Consider the following 23,902-nt stretch of genomic DNA (forward strand, 5'->3'; position numbering starts at 1 on the left):
TTCGCAAATGTCTGCTTTGCATTTCATAGCATCAAGTAGCGAAGAGGACTCATAAAAAGACATCATGAATATACTCTCGTGATACCTTGGTACTCGAATAAAATTGAACATATTCGAATGATATTGAACAAAGCATAGGATGTCACGACTCTGAGATGGTGATAATACAATACGGTAATACAACTGCATTGCAATGTCTATCTACATTGTACAGTGCTCCTATGTATGTACAAAAATGCGAATCGTAACGGGTTCGTAAAATGGTCAGTTCATGGGTTTTCGGGTTAGGCCAGAGTGAGGCCTGTGGATAAGTAGGCGGGTAGGTATGATGAACGTAGTAATATACCCGTAAGCAAAAAGGCACAATAATGCCTCTCAGTTCGTCCAAACCTTTTGCGGAAGGAGCGAGGCGATGTAGAGCGAAATGGCTACAATGCTCAGTAAGATGTAGTACACCATGTTCCCTCCAAGGTAGTTTTTGTCTATCGACAGCGAGAAGAGCGAGTTGGCGGCAGCCGGTCCGATGGCGCGCATGATGCTTACGGTCATCTGCAAACGATATCAGATTGAAGGCTGGAATTTGGAGTCGGGTATGGGACGACGCACCTGACTGAGTCCATTTGTGGCGCCGAGAGACGCACGATTAGGCGAAGCAGTCGATATGAAGATAAAGATGGCACCTAATATCCATTTGAGCGCGTTCAGTGAGGATCAGAGAACGAATCGTACCATAAGAAAGACTCAATGCAATGGAGATAACTATTTGGAAGCCGACTACGGCCCATACAAGCGTGCTATATCCCTGTGCTCTCGCCAGATAGTTGATAACAGGAAAGGACGCAAAGACAGGCACAGCTGATGCGATCCCGCATATGAACACGTTTTTCGACCCCCAAGTATCATTGATCTTCGCGAAGAAGAACACCTGGAACACACCGTTTAGAATACCAAAGATAGAAAGCAGATTCCCGATGGTCGAAGGAGGTAGGCCAAGGCCTCCGAGCTCGATAGGCGTGGACAAAAAAAGTGGCTGAATGGCACGAAAGGAGATGTCCACGAGCGACAAAGCAGCATAATTCCCTGCAGCGACGATCACTCGTCCTGTTAGAAGTTTGCGAAGCGGTAGGGGTTTCTCTGCATCATTGACAGATGAAGAGTTCTTTGAACCCGATGGGGCAGAATCGGCTTCTTCCATGTCCAGCGCTTTTCCTTTCTTGATTCCCAGGAATTCAGAAATAGGGGTAGGCGCCGAGACAGTTTCCTTGAGATAGAGGTAGGTAACCACCCATGCCAGTGCAGAGAAGGTAGCCGGAACAGCACATGGCAGGAAGTAGGGGTATTTTTTCAGGAACTCATTATTTCCAAACAGTGTCGGAAACCTGTCCGCTGGTCTTGCCAATGAGCCTCCAATGATAGGTCCGAGCTATAAACGTGGTTATTTAAGCCGTTCACTATGAAAAATTGTGGCTCACAGTTCCGCCTGTTGACCAAGCAATGGGCATGTACGCATATGCCTGAAGAGGTGGTCAGGGATGATAATATAAGTTGAAGAGGTTCGTAATGAATACTTGCCTTGGATATATTTGTAGAATCAGTCATCTCAGCCATTATACTGAAAACGATAGATTAAAGATATTTCAGTTCAAATTAAGTGATAGTTATACCTTTTAATAACGCCAATGTTTCCATCTACAGGTGAACGTTAGTAAATGATTGTAAAATGAATTATTTCTGGACTGTAGCGTACTCAAGGCGCCGTTCAGACTTCGGCTAATTTATGGACCTAGGTCAGCGCATAGATATCTGAGAAGCCCCGAGTAAAAACCTACCTGATAACTGCTCCCCAGAATGTCGTCGAGAGTCCAAAGCAAAACATCGAAAGCGAAAGTCCAAAGAGTCCCACTAAGATGATTGGTTTTCGGCCGATGCGGTCTGAAATCCGACTCCAGTGTAACACTGTGAAAGCCTGAGTCAAAAAGAAGACAGATTGCTACAGCCTCACAGTTAGCATTTATCATAGGCCAGAAAAGCAGCAGACGCACCATAAGTCCGACATAATATCCCACTTGGCTCTCCCTCCCGTTCGTGATACCCAAATCACGGATGAGCTTCGGATTGGATTCACACAAAATAAGAACATAGATATTGGGAAACTATGAAACAAAGACGTACCTGAGGTGCAAAAGGATAGATGACATGAGACGTCAATGGTTCTGCTAGCTGCAGGAACAGGACGATGGAGAATTGGAACGCAGGGAGAGGCGTTGGTCGTTGTTTTCCATTCCCCTCCAAGAGTGGGGTTTCTTCGTCAACCTGGGCAGTCATTTCTTGCTGGAATATGCTGATGAAGGAACAAGAAACGGCGTCCAGGTGATAGCCAAGAACGAGACAAAAACACCCCAAATAAGAGGGGAAAGGATGGTGAAAGAACGGACCGCAATTGCGCAGGAAGATTTCCTTCCATTACTTAAGCGTGTTTCAGCGTGATATTTGGCGTCCCTTTTCCTTTACGAACCCATCTTCATTTCGGTAGAGGAGACATCGGTTGTCATTTCCGAGGAAAAGTGGATATAGCAAATAAGGATAGCTTGGAGTTGGAAGGGAGAATGGTAAGTTCGGAGACTTGGATTAGTTGATGGACGTGTTTTGACAAAGCCTGACAACAGAATTGCCGTGCATTTGGCACCGGATTGGCATGATATTCACACAATACCGCCGGCAAACAAGTTCTTGATGCTCTTTTGAGATTGTTTAGCTTCAAGTTTGTCTTCACCAACCTTGGATTTCAATGCCATGTATAGATCACTGTCAGCAAACACCACTATTCTCCAAATGGTCGTCGCCAATGGTCCTGTGTAGTCCCGCTAGACATGATAAATGGCTTCCTCGTGATGCTTTCCCAGCCGGCATGACAATCAGCGAACATGTCCATTGGTCATCAGAAAGACACAGGAGGCTGTGGAATTTGTCTTTAAACATACAAGTGGTGATTGTCCAGGTTCTCTCGTTTACCTGCCTCCTATTCAATTATGCGGCATCCATTTTCATTGATCATCTATCTCTTCGTTGCTTCTACTGCTCGGGCCGCTAATTTTTTTTAGTTTGCATTCTGCTAGGTTGCTGCTGGGACGTATTTTTTCCCTGATCCGTGTGACCTTCTATCTCTGTCTTATGCCCCTCAAACCCAGTGGTTCTACTAGACTGCCTCGATGGGGACATCGTCATCGGATTGTATTATTAACACCTATTAATTTCAGGCAGGTTTGGCACTAAAGCCGCTATGCATAAGTGACTCACGCTGAATAGAGTAATCTGCTCTAGGGTCTAGCGCGATGACGCCCTCTCGCCCTTTTGTTAGGTAACAGAGCGCTACAGCGTATCCCCACCACGGTAATTGCTATCAGGACATAATAGACCATGTCGCCTCCCGCAAGTTTTTTCTGGAGGGAGATGGAGAAGAGCGACGAAGCGAATGTGGGAGCGATTGTCCGCATCGCACAGCCGAGCATCTGTGCAACGCCATTGACTGTGCCCATCGGCCCGCCTTCTGGGACAGCCTCAACGATGAGGACTTGTAGAGATCCTTATATCCAAACGCGTGAGCCTGTATCTGTGCGCCGGGAGGAAAAGGAACTGACCATACGCCATGTAGATCATCGTCTGAAAGCTCAGTTGAAGCGCGATACACACCGCTACAAACCCATTAACTCGTCCGGCTCTTTGTGCAAAGTAGTGCATGACAGGGTACATGGTGAAGCACCCCAATATGCACGAAAAGGAGACTCTATACAGACGCCTGGCCCCGTACTTTCTGATAAGTTTCCCGAGCATGTTTGCCTGAAGTATCGAGTTGCAGAAGCCGAATGTGGCAAGAATCGAGCCGATGCGGAAGGGATCAAGTCCGAGTCCATTAAATTCTATAGGTGTAGAGTATACCAGGGGCAGGAGTGCGGAATAACTCATCTCGAGGAGCGTAAGGAATGCATGGTTCAGGAGAGTCAGGAGGATTGGCCGCGTGAAGATGACTTCGAGAACGCCTGTAGGGGGCGAAGTCGTGTCACCTAAACGACTAGTAGACGCCTCAGACTCTGTGCCATAACTCTGGCGGTCTCCAAGAAGACGTGACTCCTCTGTCGCATCGGCACATTCAATGGTATTATCGATATCGTGCAGGCGCTTCAAAGCTTTTTCTTTTGCAACAAGAGACGGTAATGTCTATTTTGTAATCATGAGCGTAGATTGACAGCGCAAAACTAATTACCTACCTCTATCATTCCGAAATATACAAACACAAACGTCCCCATCGCGAATAGGGCGGCAACGAAACATGGGAGAAAATAAGGATGTGTTCGTAGGTACCTGATCCGACCTAGTGAGTCTGGCCACCTTGTTGCTGGGTTGGATAACATTCCACCGATTATAGGCCTTGATGAGGAAGATATAAATCCCTTCATATTTGAAGAAAAAGGGGGACTTACGCGGTTGTTACTCCCAAGCTCCATACAATTGGTTGATATGCATAGGCGTCTCCCCGATTTGAAGCGTCCGTCAGCTAGATAACTTGACCTCTCAGTCTTGAGGCGCCTGCAGGACTTGAGTCAAAATATTCACCTCGGCAATTGAGGTCTTCGTCACACCTAGTAGAAAATCATCAATTTTGTCTTACCCGGCCAGAATATCGCGTACCTATATTTCCATTGAAAACTCCTTGCATGCACCGTGACAGCACCAGTGGCCAGAAGGTGGTCGACGACCCAAAAACAAGCATCGCAAATGCCAACCCAACTGGAGCACACAGCAGAATGGGTCTGCGGCCATATCTATCCGACAAGTAGCCCCATTGGACGACGGTCAGACATTCCGCGAGGAAAAAAGCTGATTCCTGGGAGTCATGATCATATGTGGTGAGCGCTATTTGTAATATATGCGTAACTCACGATCATGCCAGCATAATATCCCGTTTTCTTTTCGTCCCCACCTGTGATCCCAGTCTCTCTGACAAACTGGTTGATGAACGGATAGATCACAGCTGCGGTGATAGGCTCTGCCATTTGAATCAAAAAGAGGCTGATGAGGGGGAGAACAGGGAGGGGAGTGGGCTTTTCATTGTACTGGTCGTCATCAGCGGTAGATGCCTCGTCATTGGCGAGGGACCTCTCGTCGTTCGCGTCTAGTTGCATTTGCGCCTTAGAGGGGGAGAAAACCTGGTATCAACCTCGGGGTATAAGTACTTTTTCACGGCGTACGAGCGACATGTGGGCAAAAACAAATTACGTTCATTTAGAGTGCTGGGCATATTTATATATAAACTGACAACTTCAACATCGAGCTGTCCAATCGCGTATTACTCTTGCTGCTGATGTATGGAACTGAGGAATCCCTGAACTTCGGACCGAGTTCTTTGCCATATCGTATAGACCACTCTTCTAGAAGTTGACTAGATTGCTGAACATGGAAAGGCGATTGCAACACTCGAAACTACGGGGAGTTCGGATTCACATATTCAATTTCGGAGTCTGTAGCTCGCTTAGATACATGATAGACAGCTGCGAAGCAAAGATATCAAACCGACCCAACCAGGACTTAGGTTCATTCAATTTTCAATGCTAGAAGACATTTACTTCAGTGCTCATGACGAGAATGATGAGGACTCCAAGATTGAAAATACAGCCGAGGACTCGAAAAGACATCGATGAAGTTTGACAAATATTAATGTTAAATGGTGATAACACGTGGCTCAACGAAGATAAATTGATCAAGAAAGGGCTGTAACCATATTATTACATACTATTAGTAATAGTATTACTATGAGGATTTACGATTGGCGAGACGGACAACGAGGTCGGAGGCGCACACATTTCTGCATGTGCCGAGATTTCGGCCGTTTTCGCGCAATTCTCCGGCCTTTCATAATACTCAGCTCCGGGGATCACCGACAGTATCGTTCCGATTCTATTCCGAAGTGACACGGCCCCATGGCTTCTCCTTTGCCTGTTGAATTCATCGCTTGACTTGTACTATTTTACAGCTGCTTTCATATCGATAGGCATATTGTCCAAATTTACACATAAAGAACGATTAATTTGCTATGCCAGTACCTGGCATGCTCTAGGTAGAATCTTGCCGCATCACAAACGTCGGCAGGTCTTGCTGGTATCTAAGTTCGCACGGGGTGATGATCAAAACACTTGTGGATCACGTGTGCTTAAGCATTTTGTTACACTTTTTGTGTTAGCCTAGAGCTAGCACACATCACAGTAACTGTGCGTTCGTTCGTGTTACGCCACTTGTGCGCATCTACTTCATCTGCTATCTCACCGACGAGCAGACAACTTTTGAAATACGGGTAATTTAAGAGTGTATTAATAGGTCGCTGTAGAAAAACAAAATAGGTCTGTAAAATATCCGCGAAGGTAAACATGAAAGCGACAAAACATGATGGACTATAAAACAAAATTGGATAAAGCAAGTTCAATCAAGATAAAATCTGGGAAAGCCGCCAGCTAATATAGGGGAAATATAGTAACCATAAATCAATTGCAAAGACAATAAATATTGATAGTTGGTCGTGCTGGTCTTGTTTTCAGAAAATGCGTTCATTGTTCGTCTGTTCGACGCCTCTTTTGAGCATTGGCATCGCCGCCGCCACCTCCCATGAAGGAGGGATTAAAGTGACCACCGCCGCGCCCTAATCGAATGAAAAATTCGAAGTTCGATCATGGTGATTTCGAATTGAATTTTGATTAACAGCGACAGCAACATGATGTTTTCGTTTTGCGCAAAATACAGTCGGTACGCATGTACAGAGATAAACAGACGGCAAACAGAGAGCGATTGTGAGCACATGTTGAGACAATAAAAAAGATTGAGAAAAGGAAAGGAACATGGGCAAAGGGCGCACAGTCGCAGAAGGAACAGGCAAAAGAAAAGAAAGAGAAATTAAAAGTTCGTACCCATACCGCCGCCTCCCATCATACCTCCACGTCCGCCCATCATGCCCCCACGTCCCATCATCGCCCCACGCCCGCCTTGGTAGTTGCCTCTGCCTCCCATGTAACCACCGGCACCCATGCCCATGCCCATCGCCATATTGGCCATGTTTGCCATGCCCATGCCCATACCACCCATGGCCATCGGGTTCATGCCCATCATCGCAGGCATGGCGCCCATGGGCATCATGCCTGTGCCAACGACACCGCCGCCGCGGTTGACTTGGCTTTGGTGGCCTCCGCCTCGGTAGCCACCCCCGGTGCCTCCACCCCGACTCCCGCTGTTCACCATAGCCGGAGGTCCTGACGATTGAGGTCGTGCATCCCGCGGAGGGGGTTCTGGAAGATGAATAGGTTAGTCAGGGATAGTGAATGAAATTAGGGTTCATGCCTTTTGGTAAAGTGCGGAAGGGATTGCCCTGTGACGAGCTGGCGAGTGTCGCGGTCGCGCGACGGTTTTGGAAGTCGCTGGGAGAAAGTTGGAAAACGAGTCGTGATGAGAATCCGAGCACTCACTTGTTGTCGAACCATGTTTTTAGATCGGCGGCAGCCTGAGGATCATGACATTCAATAAAAGCAATACTAAAGCATCCTAGTTAGCTAACATGGTAAATCTCGGAAGAAGAATGGTAAATACCCTTTGCTCTTCCCGTTGACTTTGTGCTCAGAGAAAGTGATGTCGTTGTGATCGATATTCACTCCACAATTGTGTGCAACCTGTCGTAAATCTTCGTCCGTCGTCCACTACCATAAAAAATGAATTAGGTAATGAGATACAACAAAGCGAGGACGGACCCATTGAAGATCTCCTATGTACAACGCATCGTATCCGGGCATGGGCTGGGCTACGGACTGGGCAGCCTGCGTCTGCGCGGGCACCTGCTGGACATAGTTGGTGCCATTCGTGCCTTGCTGACCGTGCCCGCTTCCTCCTGCGCCGCTGTTGGACCGGGAGTTAGGGTAGGAATTCCCCTCGTCATCCCTATCCCTCTGTCGTTTCTCGCCAGTCATAGGCTCAGAGTTGGACACGTACGTCTGTACCTGCTCCTCCGTGGCCATGTTACCGTCGTCGTCCTGAACAAATGCATCAGTGTATGCACGTAAAAACGGTCGTCTCTGCATAAATGCTGAAGGTCTGAGGGCGCACCTCGTGTTTGATGTCGTAACTGTCGGCTGGCATGTCGTGTCGTGTGGTCTGGTATCGTTAGAAGTATGGGATTGTCGAGCTGACGTTTGATGTAGAGCGTTGCACGAACCAACGGAATCTAGGCTCGAAAAGAAAACTCAAATGACGGGACTTGGATGTGTGTGAAAAGGGACTTTGCTCTGTAAATTAAGAACAACAAAGACATTGTTGAGTATCGACGACATGCGGGGGAAAGGATACAAAATAGCGTATAACAAGGTGGTTCCAAAAGAAACACTGGTACAAAAAAACTTTTAGCAAACATACAGGGAAAAGATCTCACAATGAAGAGGTTCGTGATATGGATACAGGCAGATATAGGCTTGTTACACAAAAAACGGATATCATACAAGAGATTGGAAGACGAGCCCTCCGGAGACTGGAAGCGATGGTTGTGGTTTGGATCAGAATATGCAAATTCAGCGCGCCGCGACAGTTTTATTGCGTATTATTATTTGCTCCTGTTTGATCCGGTGGCGGGTCTCGGTGACTCGCTTTGACTTCACTGACTTGCACAAATTCCATTCAAATCTTGGACCATGGTTGTGTTGATGTCATTCTAATTCATTACAGGAACTGCACAAATGGAATAAAAATCTGCGGCCCGTTTTATTTAACACAGTGACCCGCTTTCTCCTGGGCCACTACGCTCCAACGGCCACCTCTCCAACAAGAGCAGCTCCTTCATTGATTTCTTCCTCAAATGCCTGTTGAAATAGTATCAGTATCAGTATTATGGACATGAATTTTACCGAGCACTAACCGCCTGGCCATTGAGGTCGTAATGGTTATTATAAGCAAGCAGATTTGCAGTCTTTGCCGCTACATCGTTCAGTTCAGTCATGCTTTTGCATAGCAGCAGCGTTGGGTGAAATGGCGTACGGATGTCTTTCAAAACTCCTACATGTGCATATGCCCAGAAGTTCTGTGGTACCTTTGACTGAAGGGATATTAAGTAGGCCATAAGGCCAGATACATGTGGAGCAGCCTGTAAAATAACCCATCAGTAAACAAACTCAACGATGGGAGAGTAGTAGCTACCATAGATGTACCCGACATCACTTTTGTTTTTTTATCGAGCCAAGTGGAGTCAACATCTTCGCCTAAAATAATTTTTAGATACGCACTTGCGCCGTACATGTGTAAAGATCGAGCCTACCAGGAGCAAAAATATTGACAACCTCCCCATAATTTGATCCGGACCATTTTTTGTCTCGGATATTACATGCACCCACAGTAATTGCATATGGAGAGCGAGCAGGGCTGACTGTCTTGGCGTCTTTGTTGTCGTTTCCTGCAGCAGCTACAGTGGTAATCTTCGCATCAAATAGCTACAGAATACGTAAGAACTCGTCTACGTCCACAATTGAAGTAGCCGACCTTTTTGACAGCATCGTCAACAGCTTGGGAGGTCGGACCTCCTAAACTCATGTTGACCACACTCGGCCTTTTAGTTTTCTTGACGTTTTCAATTACCCAATCCAATGCTTTTACCCTAAACGAGATCAGTTTAGTTTGGCTCGTGTCATACATCAGAAATTGGGCTGACAGATCAGAGGCATTATATTTGCTATATTTGACACTTGAGACTCAAAGAACATATAATACATTAGCAAACTACTCACTCTTGCTCCATGACTTTCACTGCGATTACCTTGGCGGCTTTTGCAACACCCCTTGAAAACGATAACTTTAATACAGGCTAGTCAAAAATAGTACCACTTGACTACTCACAATTGTTTTGAAATAGCAGTTCCTGCGACGTGCGTTCCGTGACTGATTGTCGATTATTGATTGTTATTTCAGTTCCCAAAGAAAGAAATAGTGGATAGTACCCGTTGAGATCCTTGTTAGCCTTCGAAATATCTCATTTAAATGAACCGACAACAAAAGCACAATGATCACTGCGAACATACCGTTCCTGTTTGTGTTTTCCCCCACGAGGCGCGACCCTCAAAGGCAGGCTTTCCAATAGGAAGTTACGTTTTATTGCTGCTCAAGAGAGGGGCGGGAATTCTTACATGGGTTGTGTCGACTCCTAGACAATAACTTTAAAATCACTTCATCTCAGTGCCTGAACAATTGAAACCCACCTGAATCTGTAATCAAATTTACCGCATACGGTTGATCAAAGGCCGTCAAGTTCCTGTGACGCCAGACTAATGCAGAGTTCACTTACCAACAACGTAGATATCAACACCAGATCCCGCAGCAGGATCCCAGTGATAGAAGAATTTGTTGGGGGTGGGTTTGTCGCCAATGGGTAAGGGGGCGATTCTACTCAATCTTCCCAAGCCCCATGTCGCATCATTTCTTTCACGGATTTAAAAAGGTATGTCGATTACAATCTGAAGAAAATAAAGATAGAAACTACTTACTGGTAAGCAAATGCCTCCCCAACGGAGTCCTTTTCAATGTATTTGACATCCGGGTTGGCCTTCAAAGTCTCGACATGACTTTCGGTGAACTTTCCTAGAGAAATATAATAAGTGACATCGATTCAAACAGATAGGCTAGTAGGAAATTACCAGCAAAGCCATTCAAGGCGTGCTCATATTCGACAATGGTATCCGCAGAGAACGCCTTGATGTCGGTCTGTAGTGCACTGAGGAAGGTCTGGGTGGACACACCATCGCGTAGAACGACGATGTAAGTTTGCGCGTCAGAGTTTGAAGCCATTTCTGCAGATATGAGGAAGTATCAGAGGTGTACTGAGGTGCTGTGGAGGTCTAGCAGAAGAAGATTAAATACTCCTGGGTTGATAGTTATTCAGTAGGTTTGTCATACTACAGCCCAGTGCGCTCGTATATAATCTGAGGTAAACCATGCGACTATGTTTAGCTCAGGAGAGGGCGGCATATGTTTATGGAATGAATATTCATAGGACCGGTGCATGAAAGTTCCGAGTGGTCGTAAAAGGTGACAGTGTTGTTGTTGGTTTACTTCAGGTATTGTTCCATCTCCGTCACCATTATCAGTTCCAAATCTGTTCATCACACGTGGGAATCAAATTTGAATGCAGTTATAGATCACTGACGTTTTCAATGAGTGGATGGCATAGAATAGAACAAAAGGATTAACGCAGAAGAGTCAAGTTTATCCTTGATTTCTCCACTTCTGAGTCCTAGAATTCGTTGGAACTCCTTCTATCTGCCTTATGAACAAATCGAGTGACGCAGTATTCCTACCACCGCTCCAACTAGATGGCAGCGGAAATGTATGCGGAAACCTCGTGTATTTGAATTATAAACATTACGACTATACACTATCTCCTACTCCAACTACTTCTGAGCCAAGGCGTTCCATTGCCTGACAGTTCAACATGACAGTTCAACAGACACTGATAAACGTTTAAGAACGTTAGCATCATTACTGGCTAATATTAGTGACTCCAGTGCAGGTTCCTCTCAGAAACCTACCACACTTATGGAACTTGGTGCGAAGTTTTCCTACCGTGGATTTAGTATAGGAAGCAGGCGAAATACCATCTCTGTGTGAGCACGATGCATCTGCTCCCACAGAACTGACCGATCCACAATGCCGCCAGCTGCAAGGTAGTTCATTCAGAGAAGATGTGTCGGTGTCCAATTGGCAAAAATCTTCGACCGAAGTGAGTTCAAAGATACGTCCCTTCGTTTGATTTAACCATGCATGATCTAGCGCTTCAGTCAGTGACATTCGCTTCTCGATGTTAACTTCAAGAAGAGCTTTTGTAAAACCTTTTGCTTTATCAAAACGCTTAAGTTAGAATCTCAACCATATCTTAATGTTTTAAAGGCACTTACACATCGCAGATATCTGTTTTCGCCTTACTCGAGTGTCAAGGGGTAATTCGTCAAGCTCTCCTCCCAGCTGGTCCAAAAACAATGGCAACTGATTGTTCAGTAGCCTTATTTCTTTGATTAGACCTTTTACCACCAAAGCGGTTGAAATCACTCACATCGCATGTACAATGACACCCACACCCCAGCTGTCAGCTTTGTTATTATGTGGTCGACATCGAACAATTTCGGGTGCCATGTAGCTGGCACTCCCAATGGTATACTTCTCACAATTAGTAACTGTAGAGTGAGTCAACAGAGTAGGGAAACTCACATTTTTCTGGGTAAGCATTCCGGGTGCTACTCTGTCAGCAAGGCCGAAGTCTGCCACTTTTACCCAAAGCGGCTCTGCGGAAAATACAAGAATGTTCTGCTCCTTGTTAGCGCAGATAAGAGGAATAATTGGTTTGATATACCTCAGGCTTCAGGTCATAATGTATCAGACCGAGAGCGTGAACATGCTGAAAAAAATATTAACACACATATTACGAGCACGCGAGTTCAACACATACCCTCATTGCATCGCAAATCTGGTGGGCAGTAGTCCTAACCTCATTTTCAGCTGTTTCATGAGTCGGTTAAACACTTGATTAACCACATCGGTGATACATGGGAGACTCACTAATTCCAGTCTCAATCCCAAGGTCCGCGACTCTCTTTCTTTCAATTAGGTACGTGAGTAAATCACCTCTTGGAGACATCGGCATTACGATATCTAAAAAAATGTGCTGTTTAGCCCAACTGTGACTTGGAATTACTACCCATGCAAATTTTTACTTACGAATGGTTTTGAGCTCGGCATCAACAAAAAACTCCTCCATGCTGCATATATGTTTATGGTTCAACTTCCTAAGTAGTAGCAATATTGACACCTCGTGTGTCTCTAGACAAGTGTCTGGCAGCTGGCTGAACCGGTCACAAACAGGATATCTGTCCAACCTAAGACTTTTGACCGCTTTTAAGGACGTACCACTTGTATTTCCTTTACGAACTGCACGATGTACCTGGCCACTGGCACCCGTACCCAAGGTGCGGCCAATTTTATAGCGCTGAACAAGCGTTGGGAAAGGACGACAATGCGCTGTTTGGTGGTAGGTAAAAGCTGATTTTGGTAAGTTTATTGCTCACAAATACGCTAACTAGAAGACGTACTGTTTATTCTCTTCTTAGTTCCAAAATAGATGGTATCTCCGTCCCGAAGGATTGTTTTACAGGCACCATCAATCAGTCTATCGTTAATCTACACCAGTACCAGATGAGAAAATGTTGCAAGGAACATCAGGTAACAATCGCACCCAAGTTCTAGTTGATTTGCTTTCGGTGGTTTGAAAGAAAACTTTGCTTTCCATGGCTTCCACGCCATCCCAAATGATGGTGCAGTGAAATTCACCTATGAGATATTAGATATGAAACATCTGAACATTGCTAGGTGGGTACATACCAATGAAAGGACCAGGACTAATGGCGACATCATTGGCCCAATCGCTTCCAATTGTCTGTTCCCTCTGCTTTCTATCGAAAATTTCTGCTCGTTCGCCAAACTTGTCCTTCAGATGGCCCCATGAGGAAGTATCTGAGGAAAAATCAAGACTGGTACTAATCCATTCTTGGTCTGACTTGAAAGATGGAGAGTAATCTTCAATGGTTAGCATAACAAGAGACAATAGAAAAATAGAGAAGACCAACCATTGACACGTCAGCTTATATTCATCTTCAAGTCAATGCGGGAGCCACCCGTGGCGTAGATAGCCATGTACCCCCATATGTGATTTGGGTACGGCCTGCAGTCGGAATTGTTTATGAATACTGTATTAACAGTCAACTACCATCCTCCAGCGCTTACAGTTGGTTGCCTGGTAGAGGCTCGGACCATGGTTGTGGCAGGGGCGCAACCAGGGCGCAACATGTACAAAAAGGCCCAAGCCGGCTTTTCCCGAATAACATGGTCGGCCCCGATCCCAACAACGGTTCATATGATATCTGATTCCTGAACTCTTTCACCTGGATGGCGAACATATTCACGGCGTTACAAAGAACTTGCACCTTCATCAATGAAACAATGACTATCATGACATGTAAGTTGAAAGTTGGAGAAACAAGTCTTGCTATTCTGCTGAAGTGGACGCGTGAGTCGTGAGTGAAACGATTTCATCCAGGGGGCAATCCCAAGGAGCTCTGTAGTGTCCACCCGGTCTTAAAGTCTATACCCTAGTGGAGAGGGACTTGAAGGTGAAGTCAAAGGTATTCATATTATGTTACAAACTGACGGGACGCCGAAAAAGCGATGACATAGATATCTAAGCCTACTAGCGCAAGCCGGTTTTGCTGAAAGTTCACGTTCATCGGTCAGAAATGAACCTCAGAGCTCGCTGTTCAGAATCACAGTTACGATGATTCCGAAGAAGATTGAAATTCTGGTGCAGATCCTCCTTATGTAGAAGATAGAACTTTTCGGATCCGCATTGACATTGAGCATACTTGTTCGCTATAATCCCTCTAGGTAGGTATTAGGGTGCCGCTAGTGTCGCTCCTACGCTTCCAAAATCTAGCATGTTCCTTTGATGTTCCACCAGCCCCTATTTGGTATAGGTCCCGGATTGATGGCTGATTTAAAAAGTCCATTTTTGCCTTGACTCGCTTCCTGCATTTCTGTTGACTTGCTACACATCTAACAATCTTTCTACCAGCTCAGGATGTCTGTATCACGCCAAGACGATGAATCACTTACAATACTACACGACGGAAACGACCAGAACGATTACGACCACGATGATCATGAAAAACCTACACCTCTACCAGTGTACCCTCTTCTTAGCTTGTATTTGATTCAAATGGCCGAGCCCATTACTGCTACAGTGATATACCCTTTCATAAATCAATTCGTTCGAGAGACTGGGATTACGGGGGGAGACGAAAAGAAGACGGGATATTATGCTGGTATCATTGTGCGTTTAAAATTTTCATTGCAAATTTGCTTCTTCCTGAAAGTTATACAACACTCCAGGAATCCGCATTTTTCTTTGCAGAAAGCTTCACTGTTGTCCAGTGGGGCTATATATCTGATAAATATGGCCGCCGACCTATCCTTCTTTGCGGTCCAATAGGGCTCGCAGTGGCGATGTTGATTTTTGGCACATCGACAACATTCTGGCCACTGGTAGTCTCAAGGTGTCTTCAAGGAATTTTTAACGGAAACATAGGTACGTGTGGAATAAATTCACGTTGTTCTCTTAATTAATTTTATTCAGGCGTCACGAAAAGTTCTATAGCAGAGGTAGGCTTCGTCTCTATTAGTGAATTAACATTGGCTGATAATCCACCGAGTTAACTGATTCAACAAATAGAGCCGACGCCTATGCATTCATACCAATGGTTTGGAGTGTTGGATATACCACAGGGTACGTTCTGTTTCTCGCTCTCCATTTCCAGAGGCTGAATTAGTGATAACTAGGCCAATCATTGGGGGCATTCTTTCGAACCCAGCGACTCGTTGGCCAGATACTCTGGGCCGTATCGCTTATCTTCGAACTCATCCTTACTTCCTTCCATGCCTTGTTGCAGCATCTTTTGCATTTGCAACCTTTATCTTCGTGTGCTTTGCGCTGAAAGAGGTCGGTAAAACCTAACATCTAATAGTCTCCAGCTGTATATTCATTATTTCACAGACTTTACCTTCTCTCGTAGGAAAGGAAAAGGTGCTGAAGCACCACAAACGTACCGCAGATGACGCCATATCCGCCAATGTCACCACAGAATCGTCATTACTCGAGCACGGAGATCATGTCAACTATGGCACTGACGCATCCGTTGACCAATCTCAACAAGTCAGCATTCGAGCAGCTATTACCCGACCAATTCTGATGGTCCTGGTAAATCATATCTTCTTAACCTTCCTCGATATGGCCAATTTTACACTAGTTCCCCTGGTCTATTCGACTCCGATATCGTACGGAGGTCTGGGACTTGATCCATTTAGGATTGGCGTGATTCTAGGTACCTTTGGCCTTGTCAATTCATTTGTGCAGGCCAATTTACTGGGACGGTCAATCAAGAAATGTGGTGCGCGCCGACTCTACAAGGCTACCTTTTCATGCCTTCTCGGATGCTTTACCATGTACCCGATATTGCATTTTTTTGCCCAAAGGTCAGGGAGAGTGGACGGCTTCGTCATTGCTTCGATTGTTATCCAATTGGGTTTCCAGAGCATGATCTATATGGCATATGGTGAGTGAAGGTCAATCACGGTATACCACCGCTATACTTCTTGAACGCCGTTTTAGGTTCTCTCCAGGTCATTCTCGTCGAGTGTGTCCCCGAGGGTGGGCCTATGGGCACTGTCAATGGCGTCGCTCAGATGCTTGGGTCCGGCATGAGATCGCTTGCGCCGACATTCGCGTCCTCCCTCTTCTCGATTTCCCTTCAGCGCAAGCTGGCAGGGGAAAACATGGTTTTCTATATTTTAATGGCCCTCACGCTAACCGCCATGCGTGCATCAAAACTCCTTCCCGATACTAGCAAACCTAGGCGCACCCGAAGCCCGCGGAACTCGCGTGCACCATCGACGACCCCAGCACAACAAAAAAACATGACGCATACCGGGGAAGTCTTGTAGGACCACGTCTCCTAGCCAGCGTTAAAACCCAGCAGTATGTTATGTGTCCCCCCCCAGGACTTGACGCAGCATAGTTGGTGTTGGTAGTGTTTAATAATATACACACGTAAAACGATCGCCATGCAAGCGATTACACGCTAGTAGACGCGTCGCTAGAGCACGAGTCACATAATAATCTTTGATACATGTATCTAGAATTCAAGATTTTTCATCGGATGCTTAAACATATGATTGATATTCCGGTAAATGTACATAAGTAAGAAAATTAGGGCAGAGTTGTAGTAGGCGCCGAGATGAGTCAAAAATTGTACCCAAATCGCTTTCGGCGCCAAAAATGGATGGTGTTCGCCAGATTGTCGGGTTTTTGTGGCAATTCTCACAGTTCACATGTTCACTTTTTGTGTGTCATCCACAATGATCAGCTGCTACCATCATGTAAGTACCGCCTATGGCGAGCTGTTGGTCACCCATTTACCTAAAAACTGACTATATAAGATCTCAAGGTGACCTGGATTGTAAAATGGAACGACTTTTCTGCCTTCAGAGAATCTACTCTCGTCGCTCTTTTCAGACCCATCTACCATGCGGGTGTACAATGAAGACTCCGAACGCGAGGTTCAATCCACACAAGTTAACGAGGGCGAGGCAGATAAGAAGCAAACACCATTGCCAATCTTACCCCTACTCAGCGTATTCTTGATTCAACTCGGAGAGCCCATAGCCGCCACGGTTATTTATCCCTTCATTGCGCAGTTCGTTCGGGAGATGGATATCACGGGAGGAGACGAGAAGAAGATTGGGTATTACGCTGGCATAATTGTACGTTTTCCCTTCATACAATTCCTCTCCATGTCTAATTTACCTTTTATTTTCCAAGGAGTCTGCGTTCTTCTTCTCTCAAGGACTGAGCGTGGTCCAGTGGGGATACTTATCGGATAGATATGGTCGACGGCCTATTCTTCTTTGCGGCCCACTCGGCGTGGCATTTTCCATGTTAATGTTCGGATCTTCGACCACCTTTGCGGGAATGGTTGCCGCGCGCTGTTTGCAAGGCATATTTAACGGCAATATAGGCAAGAAATCTGTCATTTTTACCTATATACGACAAGAATTTATCTTGTGTTTGATAGGCATATCTAAGAGCGTTATCGCCGAGGTATGAAAGTGCCTTGATAATCCTTCATACCTTGCTGACTCTTATTTTAGCTTACTGACTCTACTAATAGAGGTGATGCGTTTGCCTTTATTCCGCTCATGTGGAGCATAGGATCAACTACTGGGTGCGTTTTCTGGGTCTGGACGACAATGTAACTGATATAACTCACTCAGACCTATTCTCGGTGGCTCATTGTCGAATCCAGCAACTCGATGGCCTGAAACCTTAGGACATATATCCTACTTGAAGACACATCCATATTTCCTGCCTTGTTTTGTTGCCGCTTTCTTTGCGTTTATTTCATTTTTGATCGTATGTTTTGTCTTGGAGGAGGTGCGCAGCTCGAACTCCATTGAAAATCGCATCTAATTAACATCATTCATTAAGTAGACATTGCCGTCCAAAGCTACTAGAATCCCGCCCAAGCAAAATTCCACCGATGTTTGTTCACTCAAAACCACAAGTCCACTGCTAGAACACGGAGAAGGTACAGGCTACGGCAGTAGTACAGACGCCCCGGGACGTTCGAACAGCAATCAACATCAACATCAGGGAGTGAGGACTGACAATTTTCGCGACGCTTTCACTCGGCCCGTCATGTCTATACTTCTCAACTACGCTTTTCTGGCATTTTTAGACATGTGTTACGGAGTTCTTTTACCATTGATGTACTCAACGTCAATCCGGAACGGAGGGCTTGGATTGGATCCTTCTCGCATAGGCGCAACACTCGGTGCATTTGGGCTGGTGAACTCCATCGTTCAACTCAACTTTCTCGGGCGATTTATCAGAAAGTATGGTCCACGAAAAGTGTATACTGTTGCTTTTCGCTGTTTCTTTGTACTTTTCGGCATGTATGCAATCACAAAGTTCTTTGTTCAGAGAGCCGGTGAAGTCGATCATATAGTGATTGCCTGTATGACGTTCCAGCTTGCTTGCCAAATGTTTATTTTTGCGGCATATGGTGAGTGCGTTGCCAGTTGCACTGGACTATCTATAAGCTCATGTTACTACAATACAGGCTCCATACAGGTGCTTTTGGTTGAAAGCATCCCAGAAGGTGGTCCTCTGGGAACTGTGAACGGAGTCAGCCAAATGATTGGTGCTGCGATGCGTTGCATAGCCCCAACCTTCGCGTCATCACTCTTCTCAGTGTCCCTTCAGCGTAATCTTGCTGGCGGAAATATGGTCTACTACATCCTCATAACGATTGCATTACTGGGCATCTGTTGCACCCGCCTACTTCCGAGTGGTTCTAAAAAGAGAATGATCCCTCAGTCGCAGCCCACAGCTTGAGAATGGTTCCTTTCGGCTAAGTGGGAACTTCCTCATTAAATCATCGTGGATGGGGTGTCACTGGAGCGGTAACGATGGAGCAACGGAGTGGGTGGGCAGGATACAATATCCGCGGATAGTAGAAAGCTGCGTGTCACCATGTATACAGTACCGAGCACTTTCACCGTAGGCGATACTTATAGACCTCACCGAGCAGCAATCCCTTGATTATCTATAGAGGGCAATGATATGTAACTCACAATAGCAATTTTCTCCCTCATCATTACCAGCAGGTAAGTACCATGATTTGACTATATTTGACTCCTGGCTCACTTTAGGCAGACAGACAGCACACTGGGTGCTCACCTACTGCCTAAAGTGTCCAAGTCAAGAGGGAGTGCTAAGCTCCTAACTTTAATTTAGACCTTTAAGTGCTGTACGTAGTATGTAGCATGAAGTGTAAAATGAACCGGCCGCCAACGAGAAAACATAGCGACAAGAATAGTGGATCACGAATCAAACACTATAGTTATCCTAGTAACCGGAGACTGAATCCATGGCACCGATATGCTTCGTAGGGCTCATTTAAGCAGATTCGATGAGCTGACGTAGGTCTTCCCCCCAGAACACCCACTACTATAAGGCAGATGTACCTTCCACCCATCCTGCGTACGCTGGCCGACTTCATTGATTGTTGAACTGGTCACAGCCATATCCCTGATTCGATACGTCTTTATCTAATTGAGCATACATCAATGTACGCTGTATACTCAGACCATTCTTTCCAAAAGCGAAACTAATAGGGTTGCATCGAAGGGCGTACATGTTGAAGTCAGAGAATAAATGCTCATATTACACACATCGCACTGGAGAAACATATGCTGGCACCCTTGACGAAGACCTGTATCATCTTGAGCTGTGGGAAGAAATACCGACATTATTCAATAATCGAATGACGGACGAGGAATTCGAGATCTTTGTTCGTCTAGATGGAGGGGTCAAATTCGAGGAAGTAGAAAGGGCCCCGTCCGACCACTTGCATCCGACGGCGAGCGAGCTGGACAACGCAGCCTGTTATTTCAACGACGAGGATCTGTATCAGCATCTCGATGACTACGATTATCCACACGGTGTAGACGACGAATGCGACGGGTATATGAGGGATGTAGTATACAACAGTAACTCATGGACTGCAGGAAATGAATTGGTGGAAGAGAGTGACGGCGAGGAGGTTCAGATGTTTCGAGAAGATGATGCACAGCTGGATGTCGCACGATACTTCTACGCCAGCGATCTTTGCGACCGAGGGTACATACATGAGCCAATGCATCCGATGCATGAGGATCTACCGCAGACAGTGGTAATGGAACTGTGTCCTGAACGGCAGGATAGGACAAACTCTAGTAGCGTTCCTGATAAGAGCGATGCGATAGAAGAAACACGGGGAACCAAGGTGATCTTGAGGAGTAGCTTATAGCTCACCCATTCTTAGGAAAAACATGATGATACATAAGTAGTCGCTACCCATGTATCATAGTTTTAGTAGCAATTGTATTTTTCGATGATGGTAGAACACAAGTCTTCCGGAGAAGTCGCAGGCCACAAATTCACAGGGGAATATGATAAAAAATGAAAAGATGGTGGAATGGGCCAAATCTCTAGAGACACGGGAAGAAAACAGGTCCAGTAGCTTAGCTGTATCACAGCTTTGGAGGCTCAGGAGATCGTAGCGATAGTGGAAGTTGTTGTTTACCGAACGCCCGCCAAAAGCTGGCATCATCCAATAATAAGCTGATGCCATGATTGCCGGCCGTGGAATTCTGCAGTATTTTAATACATTTATATGTTGTACAATGCCCAGCTTGTGGTGTTGTGCTTCAAAAGCCCTACAACGACGGAGATTCGAAATGCAATGTTGAGATTTGAGAAGCACTTGACATGATCCCAGACTCAGCTGATTTGTGGAGATTCAGCATGAGACGTGTTATCATGACTATGGAGATACTGCGCGGGAACACATTTTTTAATACCAAGCACCCTAGGAGTTAAAAGGAACAAATCTTACTTGCAAGATAGCCTGGCAACACTCCCGCGTAGCAGGGGCTGGGTATACGATGATTGGTTTTTTTGAATCCAATGACTAATTCAAGCAGCGATTTACCTGAGGAAACTGAAATAAAAGGTCAGTACTAAAAAATTATTTTGAAAGTTAAAGGAGCAGTATACGAACAAAGTAGCTGCTCATATTGGCCACACTGACGAGGATAACCACCCTAGACATTATCTTTGAGTGAGATGAAAATCACGGATTAAACACGAATCTTTACATATAATACATAGCGCCTGTTGGATAATGTCAGTGAGAATATTAGTTCTGAATAAAAGTATTCAACGCTTACCATCTCTTACAATCAATTCTTCTAAAGAGATTCTGCGATTCCCAAGTGGCCTAAAGTTAGGCAAAGAGCTCTGCCGCCTGGCCTCGGTCATTTTGTACATGATTAATACAAAAATAATGGTTTCATTCAGAATAAGGAGTCCCCATGTGACGGCCGTTTCTAGTATCAAGAGGCACATTCGTCAACAGTAAATGATCAATGCCGTCAAGGATACGCACTGTGTGATCTGTATCCGGACAGAACTCAAGCTTGAATAAGACATTGCATTGGTAATGACCAACTTACGTCGATGGTGCACTACCAGTATCACATCCACCGCCTGTTAGACCGCCTTTCGCACTTTTCCCAATAATGACCTATTTTTGGATAATATTAACTTGCGATAAACATGTGTGCGAGTTAGGACGGACCACCACGAGAGTGGATATGTAACATATGCACCAAACAACACCCGACATCATTACACGAAGTGATTTTTCGTACAAGGCCCAGATCCTGAGGAGAAGGTATACTGTAAAACAAATGTTAGCTTATGCATCACTGAATTTTGTATGACCCACCGCCGACAAGAAACTCGCTTAGAAATAGAAGAACGTTGCCCAGCAAGTTAAAGGAGGGTCCTCCACGACCGCACCTAAGGGGCGTGTTATCAGCCCATTCAAGCGTAAAGCGGCAACATCACCAACCCCTAGACGTTGTCTGCCTCAGTAATTCAAGCTAGGCGCGCAGTCATATTCGAAAACTCACGGTATCAAAATACGAGCCCATAGAAATGACACTTGATGCAGATGGCATGAGACTGAGTACGGCCAAAACTCTTTGCACAAAGAAGAGGTAGCTGCTTATGGTTTTAGTTCGTTTCCAGATATATTCAACCTCATCATCTAAAGTGAGGAAGAAGTCATAGATCAGAACCGTCATCGCAGGTATCTCAAGATACGCTTGGATCCTTTGCCTAATGATACACAAAAATGCAAAGTTAACATAATGATAATAAAGACCAGGCAAGCAAGCACTTACGACGACACATATTCAACCAAAGAGACAGAATACGCCAATCCCGAGTTTGTCATTTGTCTATAGAGCTGGCCTAAGACCTACGCGGAAAGATGTGGAAACCTAGATGCTAGGAACTATAAGCGATTACCGTACACAAAATCAATCCACCAATTAATGCTTCCATGTTGAATTGCCATGGATATATCAAACTTTTGGGTGCTTTCCAGCACGTTCAAAGTTCAAATTTCACACAAGCGTCATCTTGTGTAGCTATAAACACATCGATCCTCGTGTAGTTGGAGCTCGGTCACCCGTTCCTGTGAGCATGTTGCCATTACTAGAATGTTTGTGAAGGGCATCAAGTATGTGTTGGAAAACATCAATCACCGCAGTATCAGGAGATCAACACTTCGCTGTTAAGAATGAGATTCAGCTATGTCATGCATGAATTCGGCCATAAGCAGTCAGTTTGTCTTTCGAATATTGGAATTTGGCCATTGTGTCAATCAGCTAATGATGAAAGCCTGTCTTTTGTCAGTTCTAAATTGAGGCTGTGGCATTTTGTTCGACAGGATCAGCCGGTATCGTGTGCACATTAGAGCATACAGCCTGGTAAAATCTGTCACCGGGATCCATTTACCGTCGAGGGACATAATGGCTGTCCGAAAAGCCCTAATGAAACAACATCGTGACAGGGGTTTGAGCGAACTACTGTAGAAGATTGTCTTCGAATTATACTAACAAGGCCAAAGTTCTCCTTGTCCGCATAACAGTGATTAAAGGGCCAAACACAGAAAGGGCCTCCTCTGCAGGCAAAAAGTTGACGGTAGACTTTGGTGAAAGCTCAAAGTTTCCTACTGCCTAGAGATTTGTGAAAGTCGAGCATGCAGCACCACAGCTACTGCCAGACCAATTGCACCAGCGACCATTGGCTCAAGGCAACCATCCCAACAATTCGGCAGCTACCTTTTCTGAAATAATTCCCCTCGTCTTTGCCGGAGGATCCGGGGCCGCAGGAGTACTCTTCCTCATCGCAGCGTATTACATCTTGCAATACACACTCGCGATGTGCCGGTCTTCACAATGGCAGCGCAGGCACTAAACACAACCTGAGAAAGAACACCTGCGGCAGTCTTGCAAGCCGCATTGGGCACCGCAACGATGATAATCGAGAGTCGGTAAGACAGGACGGAGAAGACAGAATCGAGGACATATGCCACACAAGTGGCATCGCAAACACGGGGACTATACGTACATAAATTGCCTTGAAGAGCGCGTGCAGCGCCTTGAACGCGTACTTGAAGCGTGCGGCATTGTAAGTACAATGAACCTATCTCATTCACAGTCACCGTGAAAGCGCAAATTCCAACTACACATCAATTCAGCTTGAATGGATATGGATACGGAAATGGCCACTGGCACGGGCACCACAGGCGGTAACAGTCAACAGTTTGATGCTGCGACT

At 45.5% G+C, this 23,902-nt stretch overlaps 10 protein-coding genes across 10 annotated transcripts; 3 read left to right on the forward strand and 7 right to left on the reverse strand.

Annotated features, from left to right (window-relative positions):
* Positions 1 to 375: 375 nt before the first annotated feature.
* On the reverse strand, positions 376 to 2,552 carry JR316_0006294 (Major facilitator-type transporter psiT2; the record flags this gene model as incomplete). The annotated part of the gene is given in 8 exon segments (XM_047892043.1): positions 376 to 549; positions 607 to 680; positions 730 to 1,423; positions 1,473 to 1,514; positions 2,043 to 2,153; positions 2,173 to 2,341; positions 2,436 to 2,457; positions 2,516 to 2,552. 8 exon segments carry the CDS (start codon positions 2,550 to 2,552, stop codon positions 376 to 378), a joined length of 1,323 nt encoding a protein of 440 aa, XP_047749392.1.
* Positions 2,553 to 3,317: 765 nt separating this feature from the next.
* Positions 3,318 to 5,180, reverse strand: JR316_0006295 (Major facilitator-type transporter psiT2; the record flags this gene model as incomplete). Its single annotated transcript, XM_047892044.1, has 7 exons — positions 3,318 to 3,583; positions 3,639 to 4,215; positions 4,266 to 4,425; positions 4,479 to 4,552; positions 4,612 to 4,637; positions 4,687 to 4,882; positions 4,938 to 5,180. 7 exons carry the CDS (start codon positions 5,178 to 5,180, stop codon positions 3,318 to 3,320), a joined length of 1,542 nt encoding a protein of 513 aa, XP_047749393.1.
* A 1,416-nt stretch (positions 5,181 to 6,596) lies between these two features.
* JR316_0006296 (uncharacterized protein) lies at positions 6,597 to 7,281 on the reverse strand (the record flags this gene model as incomplete). Its single annotated transcript, XM_047892045.1, has 2 exons — positions 6,597 to 6,688; positions 6,954 to 7,281. 2 exons carry the CDS (start codon positions 7,279 to 7,281, stop codon positions 6,597 to 6,599), a joined length of 420 nt encoding a protein of 139 aa, XP_047749394.1.
* A 67-nt stretch (positions 7,282 to 7,348) lies between these two features.
* On the reverse strand, positions 7,349 to 8,169 carry JR316_0006297 (Cleavage and polyadenylation specificity factor subunit 6; the record flags this gene model as incomplete). The annotated part of the gene is made up of 5 exons (XM_047892046.1): positions 7,349 to 7,457; positions 7,506 to 7,571; positions 7,627 to 7,733; positions 7,785 to 8,063; positions 8,137 to 8,169. 5 exons carry the CDS (start codon positions 8,167 to 8,169, stop codon positions 7,349 to 7,351), a joined length of 594 nt encoding a protein of 197 aa, XP_047749395.1.
* Positions 8,170 to 8,819: 650 nt separating this feature from the next.
* On the reverse strand, positions 8,820 to 10,854 carry JR316_0006298 (Subtilisin-like serine protease Pen c 2; the record flags this gene model as incomplete). Its single annotated transcript, XM_047892047.1, has 12 exons — positions 8,820 to 8,882; positions 8,939 to 9,163; positions 9,217 to 9,278; positions 9,335 to 9,506; positions 9,556 to 9,670; positions 9,801 to 9,851; positions 9,910 to 9,951; positions 10,081 to 10,139; positions 10,197 to 10,224; positions 10,351 to 10,488; positions 10,554 to 10,647; positions 10,704 to 10,854. The coding sequence occupies 12 exons, from the start codon at positions 10,852 to 10,854 to the stop codon at positions 8,820 to 8,822; spliced, it is 1,200 nt and encodes a 399-aa protein (XP_047749396.1).
* A 1,257-nt stretch (positions 10,855 to 12,111) lies between these two features.
* Positions 12,112 to 12,817, reverse strand: JR316_0006299 (putative myosin light chain kinase; the record flags this gene model as incomplete). Its single annotated transcript, XM_047892048.1, has 6 exons — positions 12,112 to 12,219; positions 12,271 to 12,372; positions 12,413 to 12,457; positions 12,509 to 12,558; positions 12,619 to 12,711; positions 12,778 to 12,817. The coding sequence occupies 6 exons, from the start codon at positions 12,815 to 12,817 to the stop codon at positions 12,112 to 12,114; spliced, it is 438 nt and encodes a 145-aa protein (XP_047749397.1).
* Positions 12,818 to 14,689: 1,872 nt separating this feature from the next.
* On the forward strand, positions 14,690 to 16,608 carry JR316_0006300 (Major facilitator-type transporter psiT2; the record flags this gene model as incomplete). The annotated part of the gene is made up of 7 exons (XM_047892049.1): positions 14,690 to 14,941; positions 15,001 to 15,196; positions 15,245 to 15,270; positions 15,321 to 15,394; positions 15,448 to 15,607; positions 15,662 to 16,220; positions 16,277 to 16,608. The coding sequence occupies 7 exons, from the start codon at positions 14,690 to 14,692 to the stop codon at positions 16,606 to 16,608; spliced, it is 1,599 nt and encodes a 532-aa protein (XP_047749398.1).
* A 582-nt stretch (positions 16,609 to 17,190) lies between these two features.
* On the forward strand, positions 17,191 to 19,060 carry JR316_0006301 (Major facilitator-type transporter psiT2; the record flags this gene model as incomplete). Its single annotated transcript, XM_047892050.1, has 7 exons — positions 17,191 to 17,427; positions 17,486 to 17,764; positions 17,815 to 17,888; positions 17,938 to 18,097; positions 18,155 to 18,574; positions 18,647 to 18,728; positions 18,786 to 19,060. 7 exons carry the CDS (start codon positions 17,191 to 17,193, stop codon positions 19,058 to 19,060), a joined length of 1,527 nt encoding a protein of 508 aa, XP_047749399.1.
* A 626-nt stretch (positions 19,061 to 19,686) lies between these two features.
* Positions 19,687 to 20,516, forward strand: JR316_0006302 (uncharacterized protein; the record flags this gene model as incomplete). Its single annotated transcript, XM_047892051.1, has 2 exons — positions 19,687 to 19,708; positions 19,843 to 20,516. 2 exons carry the CDS (start codon positions 19,687 to 19,689, stop codon positions 20,514 to 20,516), a joined length of 696 nt encoding a protein of 231 aa, XP_047749400.1.
* Positions 20,517 to 21,248: 732 nt separating this feature from the next.
* Positions 21,249 to 22,511, reverse strand: JR316_0006303 (uncharacterized protein; the record flags this gene model as incomplete). Its single annotated transcript, XM_047892052.1, has 10 exons — positions 21,249 to 21,312; positions 21,367 to 21,382; positions 21,439 to 21,597; positions 21,657 to 21,664; positions 21,724 to 21,794; positions 21,849 to 21,949; positions 21,999 to 22,072; positions 22,116 to 22,126; positions 22,186 to 22,393; positions 22,459 to 22,511. 10 exons carry the CDS (start codon positions 22,509 to 22,511, stop codon positions 21,249 to 21,251), a joined length of 765 nt encoding a protein of 254 aa, XP_047749401.1.
* Positions 22,512 to 23,902: the final 1,391 nt, after the last annotated feature.

Source organism: Psilocybe cubensis, chromosome 5, assembly GCF_017499595.1.
Source record: "Psilocybe cubensis strain MGC-MH-2018 chromosome 5, whole genome shotgun sequence".
Taxonomy (NCBI): Eukaryota; Fungi; Basidiomycota; class Agaricomycetes; order Agaricales; family Agrocybaceae; genus Psilocybe; species Psilocybe cubensis.